At 39.4% G+C, this 9,680-nt stretch overlaps 1 protein-coding gene across 1 annotated transcript in view; it reads left to right on the top strand.

Moving 5' to 3' along the window:
* LOC109839097 overlaps positions 421 to 9,680 on the top strand; it is a 10,933-nt gene continuing 1,673 nt past the window's right edge. Inside the window, 13 exon segments of the mRNA XM_020407532.1 lie at positions 421 to 697; positions 699 to 933; positions 1,019 to 1,074; positions 2,017 to 2,710; positions 2,805 to 3,103; positions 3,224 to 3,290; positions 3,385 to 3,447; positions 4,250 to 4,313; positions 4,391 to 4,484; positions 4,569 to 4,652; positions 4,736 to 4,825; positions 4,940 to 4,967; positions 8,901 to 9,425. Coding sequence (XP_020263121.1) covers positions 515 to 697; positions 699 to 933; positions 1,019 to 1,074; positions 2,017 to 2,710; positions 2,805 to 3,103; positions 3,224 to 3,290; positions 3,385 to 3,447; positions 4,250 to 4,313; positions 4,391 to 4,484; positions 4,569 to 4,652; positions 4,736 to 4,825; positions 4,940 to 4,967; positions 8,901 to 9,425 — 2,482 coding nt within the window. The 5' untranslated portion in view covers positions 421 to 514.

Genomic DNA, 9,680 nt, shown 5'->3' with positions numbered 1-9,680 from the left:
TGAGAGCGGGCGGTGGGAACTTGCCGCCATTGCTCTTAAACTCTCAACAAGTCGAATTAAGTTTACCTTCAATCTTCTTATTGAACTCCCAAGCAACATATGACAAATTTTTCTTCTCTTTCTCTACTTTTATCTTTCTTTCCCGTCCCCCGTTGAACTCCCAAACGTAGTGTAAGGGACCAATATGTAAAAACAAAACGTATACTGTTTGTAGAGCGACCGACCAAGGCGATTTACGCCTTTTCATCGATATCCCTCAAACCCAAGAGCGGGAATTTGGCACGTGGTCATCACTTGAAATGAAATTTGGCAAATTTCCCGCCCATTCTCATCCCTAACCCCCCAAAAAATTGACGTCTGAAACCTCCTCTCTCCTGTCTCTCGCCCCCCCACCCCACCCACGCCCCTCTCCTCCCCCCCGCCACCCCACCCCATCTTTGCAATCCCTTAATTCCCAAATTCCACACCCAAATCCAACTGAAGAGCCGAAACCCTAACCCTAACCTGGATCTCGATGTCATCGAGATCCCAAATCGTCGGCCCAATCTCATCCCAGATCGAAAAAGCCTGGCATCTTCTCTCCACCCTCCTCAGAATCGGCCGCCCAGTTTCTCCTTCCGAGCTCGCATCGATATCCGCGCTCGCTCCGGATCTAGTCGAATTCCTCTGTCGGATCCCTGGATCCCCAAATTCCCTAGCCAAAGATCTCTGGCTCGCTGGTTCTCCGAAGTGAGAGCGCCTCAGCTTTGCATCAGTTTTTGCGTATAAAGTTTGGATCTTGCGTGCCTAGGGTTTTGTTTAGGGTTTCCGAGCCGAAGGGAGATTGGAGTAGTATCAGGCTGATGTATGCGAGGAAGAGGAAGCTGAGGCCGGTTGAGGCCGGTTTGGTGGGTCCCAGTGCAAAAAGGAGGCTCATTTGGAGTTCAGAGAGAGGTATGAGTGGTTACAATTGTTGAGTTTTTATGTTTTTCTAAAGAGGTTTTTATTTTGGTTCAATGATTTTGGATTTTTCTTGTAGATGTAGAGGAGGTGACGTCGGACGATCAATTTGGAAATCATAGTTGCTCTATGACGGTACTATTTTACTTTATTCGCTTTTTTAGTTGTAACTGGAGAGGCTCGTTTTATTCTTACTCGATGAAATAATTAAGCAAAAAACATGTTAATCTGTGCACAACACTGGCTAATTCAAGAATTTGGGTTCCAACAACATGCATTTAAAAAATGTACCCTGGGACTCAATTAAGAATAGATGGTCTGCTGCACATGTATTTGATCTCTATTAGTGCTCCTCTAATGGGAATGCTGAAAAGATTGATGATCTAGGATTCTAGAAATCTAATGACAACCTTTTCAGTTTGGTCATTAATTCATCAAACTCAAATTGATTAGATATATTTTTCAATGTTTTGTCTCCATTTTGGGTATATTGTTTTAAAGCACAAATACAACACCAATGTTTTAAAAAGCCTCCCCCTAGTCCGCCTAGGTTAGGCGGTACCTAGGCCGCCTGCCTAGCGCCTTGTGGCTAGGCAGTATCTAGGTTGCTTACCTAGGTTTTGAGAGCGTCTAGGGGAGTGTGGTATGCTTTGATGGACTAAACCCTTTAGGTATTGATCATGATTTCCTCCGTTGTAGCACCCACGTCCTCCAAACTCCTCCAACCTCTAACAATGAACACGTCCCCTTCTTCCTCCGACCTTTAGCAAAACCTCCACCACCACTTAAACTAAGAAAGAATACACCTAGGCACCAGTCTAGCACCTAAGCTTTCTATAACATTGGCATTTACAATCAACTATTGTAATTATAAAGTAAAAAATGGGAAAACCGTCTACATCCTGCCTAGGCATTAGGCATTGGACGGCATCGGGTCCAATGCCTAGGCTACATAGAGCTTTCTGTAACCTTGTACTACACGCACACAAGCGTGCACAAACGAGCAGACATACCTCAATATACCCCGCACACACTTGGATCATTTGTCAACTTATTAATGTTACTCCTTTTTTTCAGGTTACGAGGGTACATGCTAACATAGCTGACACTTCCGCTAATAGTTTGTCAGCCGTTGTGGCCTCGAATTTAAGTACAGGGTTAGCTTCAACTCCATCCATCCTTAGGGACAACATTTTTTGTCCAATTTCAGAAACGAAAAATGTTAACCATTCAAGAGGTGGTGAAATTGGAAACTGGGATAATGTTCACGAAATGACTCTAGGACAGGAATCGCAAGATGATTCACTACCCATATTTGTACAGAAGGAATTGTGTGATAATACACAGGTCATGACCGTTCAACAGAAGTTTCTGGAATTGTTTGGTTATGATGATGATGATCCTCTTGATTTCGTACCGAGTGCTGCTTATGTAGATACTGATGGAAGACTGCAGATACATGAGCCTGGCTCCTTACTTGACAAACCAACTGATGTTCCTTTATTGTGGATGGAAACTTTGGGAGAAGACAGCTGCATTGTGTCAGCTTCTCCATCGGCTTTCAGATATGAAGTAAATCCTGTTTCATCAAAATTTCAGGGAGCCAATAATGACATTAATGGACCTTCCATAGAGATTGGCAGTCTTGCTGGTCAGGTAGCAAGGCGAGATGAACATACAGTAGCCACTGAAGTCAACTACTGTGGAACTGGAGGCATCTTATTTCAGATGGATGCCTCTATGAGAGAGGAAAAGAAATCTGCACTTGAAGGTATGCTACTCTTCAAACCCCATAAGCTATGCCTAACTGATATGCAATTAATACTTTGGTAGTTGTAGTGATATGAGAACATTTCTCGTCACAGTTCATTACACTCCTGAGCTGGAATGTCGTGCCGAATCATTATTAGCTGAACCTGGAACAAATTTGGAACAACAAAGGTTGTTGTCAGAGAAACCTATTAGCAAGGAAGGAGTTTCCTTGATGATAGGATGTCAAAGGCCTAATCAGAAATCATGTATCAGGAGGAATGGCAGCTCTCCAAAATGTGAACAGGATAAAAGGACTGAAAAGGGTGCTTTGACAAAAGAAAAGATGAGAAGAAGTTGTCCTATCAACGCGTCATCAAAAGAAAATAGGCAAGATACTACTAAGATTTCTAAGGTGCGCTCTGCTTTTGAGAATATTATCTTCCTTTTCTTAGATGATCTGAGCAAGTTTGTATGAGGCAAGGTTTCATCATTCATGTAATCTAGTAGTTAAAACTGATTACATGCTTTTCAGACTGGCTCTGAGTCCAAACTACTGCCAAACTTTGACTCCTTTGTCATAGAGGAGGAGGAGGGTTCAGGTAATATATATTTTATTTATTCCTGTCTCATAAATGGTTCTACTTTTAAGTGATTTATTGCCTATCTTACACATCCTGATCATTTATCCTATAGGTGGTTATGGTACTGTTTATAGGGCTCGAAGGAAGGAGGATGGGAAAATATTTGCTGTAAAGTGTACGTAACCTATCACCCTTTTTGAGATACTATAGAAGCCTTCTGTAATTCTTTACACTACATCATTCCATGTGATTCCTTCGGAATTCTCTGTTAAAAAATAATCATCATACTTCTAGTTCCTCAGTCTCTCAAGAGAATTTGGCAATTTTCAGATCGTGCCAATTACAAAGAGTTTCAATCTACTCAACAAATCTTGGTGAAACTTATCATTCCCTTACCCCGTTGGAACATTAGCACCCGCTCATTTTTCCTGCCTCAAAGCTTAAAGTTACTTCATTTTCAAGTTGGGCACAGTGTTCTAAATCCAAAAGAAAATCAATAAGTCATAATGACTTGCGTAGAAGAAAACTGTCATGCAAGTTCTGCCAGTTTCTGTGCTATCAGGAAGTCAAAGGATAGTATCAGGGACAAGCCTCAGGACAAGGAAAATGAATTATATCTATCCCTTGAAGACTTACCTTGTCTATTCCTGACACCAGATTTTGATAAAATTAAGTCTTCAGTTATTTTTCTCTATTAGTTTAGACAAGTATCTAATGCTTTGTCCAAACATGCTTGTAGGAAAAACTAGTAACTGTTGTACCACTTCACTGTGCATATCCTGTTGCACATGGCTATTATAAGATCCTAACTTGAAAGTTCTTTATGGAATTCGTCACATATTAGTGTTATATATGAGCTATTGTTGAGTAGTTGCATCTTGCATGCAATTCTGCTGCCCTCCTTCATACCGGGCCTTAAATGGAAACAAGCTATCAGTTGATTTTAAGTATAAACATGGGTTTACTTCCTTTGTCAGGTCCTCATCCAAACGCTCATTCACATCATGTCCACAATGAATTGAAGATGCTGGAGCGTTTTGGGTAAGTAGCAAAATGCATCCTTTCTCAGTGTTTTAGTGTACCTCCTTAATCATTTAAAGTTAAACGTTACTCTCCAGAGGCCGAAATTTTGTGATACAGTATGAAGGCTCTTTCAAGAGTGGACAGTCAGAATGCTTTGTTCTAGAGCATGTCGAGCATGACAGACCAGAGGTGACTAGTTTATAACTTTACTTTCTGCTGCACCTGTTTACAGTCACTTTAAATTTTAAGCTAGCATCTTTCTTTTGCATGCAGGTTCTAAAAAAAGAGATAGATATTTTTGAGCTCCAGTGGTACGGTTACTGTATGTTTAGAGCCCTCACAAGCTTGCATAAGCAGGTAAAGCCATTACACTAAAAGTCAGTTATTATCTACCAGTACGTCACTTGGAATTTCTTATATATTTTTATATTTATTTTCAGGGTATAGTGCATAGAGACGTCAAACCTGGAAACTTTCTCTTCTCCCGTAAACTAAGCAAGGGATATCTCATTGACTTCAACTTAGCCAGTGTAAGTGGCCCTGCGACCTCCTTCTGTTGTTGCCTGCATGTTTTGGTGCTTGGAGGCTATTTTACTCCATTTTCAGTCTATAACTTTTGTTTGTCTTGTTTTGGTTCCTTGCAGGATTTGCATCAAAAATATTCTAAAGGCAGTGAGTTTCTACAGCCCTTGTATTTTTCAATTAGATGTTAGAATGTAGGCTTATCTTTTTGAGTCTATGCGAGTTCTACAATAAATATTATGCTTAATACAATGCGCAGTTTCTAGAAATTTTGATAATATAATTGTATAACTATTAGAGAATCTCTGTTATCCTTGAGTGTCTTGAAAAGCAAAATATTGTTTCCCAAGTGTCTGATTCTAAATTACCTAATTCATTGGATCCCTCATTGAATTATGATTTAATTTGAACATCCTGATTTTCAGTCTAAGTTGCATGGAAACGGGCATGGGTACTGGTACGGGTGCGGGTGCGGGAACGGGACACAACAAAACTATGAAATGTAGGGTACGGGGACACGACTACATATATATATTGAATTAATACTGTACATAAGATAATTTTCCCCCCTTCATGTGTCATTAGAATTAAAATTCCGATCACTTTTCTGAGTTTCTTTTATCATATTGATTATCGTGAATTATAGACTACTTAAATTTTTTTACTAGACATCTAAACGACCCATTAACTATATAGTTTTAAACTTGGGTATGGACTGAAACGAATCCGACCCGTATCTCATTAGTTTCAAAAGACGGATGTGAAGTGTAAGCTCTACGTCCAGGAAGTCTTTGACAAGTGTTTTAAATTAACACATATATCATATAATTGAGTACATGTTGTAATAAATGCATGCATATATTCAAGAAGTGTCCATGAAGTTTGGGTAAGGGAAAGTGTCGGGTACGTGTCCGGTACGGTTACGGCTTCATTATAGAAGTACCCGGGTAACATATTCAGTCAATTTAGACCATAAAACTGGTTAGTCAATAAATAAAAGAGAGTATTAATTACTAATTGATTTGAGCTCTTTAATATATACATTGCTAAGTTTAACCTTAACGAGTGAATTGTTTATCTGTGAGATGTACACCGCAACTTTCAAATTTGACGTTGAGACCATGGTTGTTTAACTAAATAGATGTAACATGTATCATTTTCTTTGTCACATACAAAAATGATGCTATCACAATTATAGAAATGTGTCAAATGACCATAGTGAACACTCCCTAGAGATGGCCATTAGTTATGATCATATCTGATCAATTCTATCCCTCCATACGACATACTGCCCATCTAGCATACCCTGTATCCATACCCTTACCGAGAATCACGCATATAACAAATCTGGTACCACTAGTCTGCTTTATTGCCTCAGAGCCTACTCCACCGAGGACATGGCAGTTCCAGGTTACCTGCATGCATTATTGTTTTGGCTTCATTCAATCATCACTGTGTTTCTGTAGATTAGTTCACAGGAAAGCTGCAAGTAGCGTTTCCAGTTGTTGGCCCGTAAGGAGATTCTAATTTTGATTGGTTCTTGCACAAGTGAGTACATGCTTTTAGTGATTAAAATATTGAAATTTAATAAGAGCGAAAAAATTGTTAGGTACAATGGAGTTTTTTCAATCACTTGATATCCCTTTTGGTTAAATCATATATTTTGGATTATTTCTCAGTTTTCTGGCATGCTATATGTCACGGGTTTTTGTCTTTAAATCAGATAATCAGTCATATTATGTTCTTATGCTTTGTTATCCATCATAGTCCATCAATATGAGTTTGGTGTAATCTACAAACTTATTCCATTGGATGCATACATGATTGCGACATCCTTCATCATATGAAAGATGTACTGAATCATTCAACTGAAGTCCATGTTTGTAAAATTAGCTAGATGATAGATATTGGTTCAAAATTTCAACCAATTGAACAAATTAAAACTTAGAACAGTTGACTGGATAATTGCAGATTCTGAGGTTTAACATACCTCAATGACTCAGACAGGTACACGACTGTGTACACATACAAAACTTATAATATAAGGGACCACAAGTTACAATTTTAAGAATTTTAGTACTTTCCGTTGTATTCTTGACCTTTGGAGCTCAAAATTTTATCCATTCATCAGTCTTTACAAGATGTTTCTCCAATCTCTAATCCATTTTGATCCATACCTGTTTCATTTGCATAATCATCCATACCTGTTTCATTTGCATAATCAATACTGAAACACCTCTCTTTCCCCGTGTTTATGATAGAGAAACCACAGACTTGTTTACATGCCGCATGCACTTCTCCCTTGGATTGTTCTAATATAGAAAAACCTGGGGACAATGGTCCTCTCCATCATAATATGGTTGAAACATGGATATGTTTTTACCTAGTAAGCGAATAGGGGAACAAAATAATATGCACATGGGTGGTGATCAATTTTGTGGGACAATGCACTGTTTTAAAAAGCCTCCGCCTAGTCTGCCTAGGCGTATGCTAGGCCTAGGCGGTACCAAGTCCATCTAACTAGTGCCTAGCGCCTAGGCGGTACCTAGGCTGCTTACCTAGGTTTTGGAAGTGTTTAGGGGGGTATTGTCTGCTTACGTGGACTGCACCCTTTAGGCCTTGATTGTAATTTTCCATATTGCAGGTTCTACATCCTTTGACCTCCTTCAAACTCTTTTAACCTCCGAATATGAACATCTCCACTATCTCCTCCGACTTTCAGCAAAACCTCCTAGACCACCACTTAAATGAAGAAAGAAATCGCCTAGACATCAGTCTGACACCTAAGCTTTCTACAACGTTAACATTTATTATCAATTATTATAATTAAAAAATAAAAGAAAACCTCCTAGGCTCTAGGCGTCGGGTCCAACGCCTAGGCCACCTAGCGCTTTCTATAACATTGTTAGTTATTATTTTAGCTATTTAGTATTCAAGTATACACGGTTTATTGTGGATCTAAGATTGCTCTCTATTTTTTGACAAATTTATATGAATTTAATACATATTTTAATCAATTATTATAATTAAAGAATTTAAAAAAATAGCCAAATGCCTAGATGGCTCAAGTGCTTAGTTCGCCTAGCAGCTTTTGTAACATTGGGACAGTGATAGCATTGATGGTCCTGTGGGAGGATATCACAAGTTGATAGGGTACTTGTGGAGGGTTTTTACATCATTGGTGACTGGGAGCACTGCACAGAGGAATGGTCTTGATGTCTAACTCCACAAGTTTGATTCTTTGGGGTTGAAATGGTTATTGGCCATCCAATAAATCCGTGTGATAGTCGAAAGCTTTGTTGGAAGTCATTGTGGTTTTCAACATAGACATACTTGCATATCTTTATCCTCTTTATTTCTAAGTTGCTATGGGTTCCTAGGAAGAATATTTAATCATTTCATATCTTAGATGACTTGGAAATGTACTTGGATCTATATCAGTTTCAACCACGATGCATTTTTCACTTTTCAAGTACTATGAAGCACCGATACTTCATTCTTGACCCTGAATCCGTGTCCGACGTGTATCGGACGCGACACACATTCGACACGCAGTCGACACGCGGTCAATGCCCCCGACACGCGTCTCGACACGTTCTCGACTCGCTGAATTCTGCCCGATTCATTCTCGACATGCGAATTCACCCGAAATACCCCTATACCATCAAAAAAACCCAAACCCTAGACCTATCGTTCGAGCGGCAGCCTCTCATCTCTCTCCCCCCCTCTCGCGATCTCGTTCTTTCTTTGAATCCTCTCTCTGAATTTTTATATGTTTGCAATGTTAGACTTGTTAGTAGCTTAGTATTTTGTGTTTGAGGATTATATTTTAGTTTGTTTGAATTTATAAATTTATCTATATATATAATAATAATATTAAAAAAAATCTAGCCGTGTCGCCGTGTCCTATTTTTTTGGGTTTTGTCGTGTCCGTGTCGTGTCCGTGTCGTCGTGTCCGTGTCCGTACTTCTTTAGTTTTCAACTAAAGAACGTAAAATAGTGTTGGATATTAGCTAATTAATTCATCACTAAGCTGTCACTTACAAAATAACAACTCGGCATAACTTTTGTTGATTTGAATAGGTAGATCAGAGAATACTTCGAGTAAGAACTGTGATCCATTATCTCTCTCCACTCCAAAGTCCACTTTACATGACCAAACTGGGAATTCTATTAAGAGTCGTGTTTTGAGTAATATCCCAAAGGAAGTGGATAAGGATTCCAGGAAAGTATCATTGAAAAACATGAAGAAGGAATCCAGCAAACGCGAGATTGAGACCTTTCATAGAATTGATAGCAGTAGCAAGTATGGAAGTCAAGCAGCTGATTCAGGAGTTACCTCCACGAAGGATCCAACAAGCACAAGGACTCATTCTGCAGATAGGTTGAAGCATCCAATTATTCCTTATAAAGGACGAAAAGAGTTGCTGAACTTTGTACAAGAGGCAATGCAAAGCCCCAGTCACAAGAAGGCGACCGGTCCATCTTCTCAGAGGAAAAGGGTTGCTGCGCCTTTAGGTAAAATGAACAGCAAACTCATGATACTGACTCCTATGCCTTTGCATTCTGGCGGAAATGCTGTTGCTGGTGCTGGCATGTTCAACAGAGGTACTTTTTTTTTAAAAATCTGACAAAACCTTACTTTAACTTTCAACTTTCTCTCCGGACCCTGCCACCTGTAATTGGCATATAAATAAAATTTCCTTGAGAGAGAAAAAACCCTCTGGGAGGAAGGGTATAGTTTACTGTAAATAGCAAATGACTAAACTGGGTTCCCCCACTCTGTCAAGGACATTTTAGTTATCTGCCAATTACAAGTAGGGGTCTGATGAGAAAAGTTGAAAGTTCAGGGGGGGGGGGGGG

This window comes from Asparagus officinalis, chromosome 4 (genome assembly GCF_001876935.1).
Source record: "Asparagus officinalis chromosome 4, Aspof.V1, whole genome shotgun sequence".
In the NCBI taxonomy this organism is placed as follows: Eukaryota; Viridiplantae; Streptophyta; class Magnoliopsida; order Asparagales; family Asparagaceae; genus Asparagus; species Asparagus officinalis.
The sequence above is the reverse complement of the archived record's forward strand: the minus strand, read 5'-3'. Positions and strand labels throughout refer to the sequence as shown.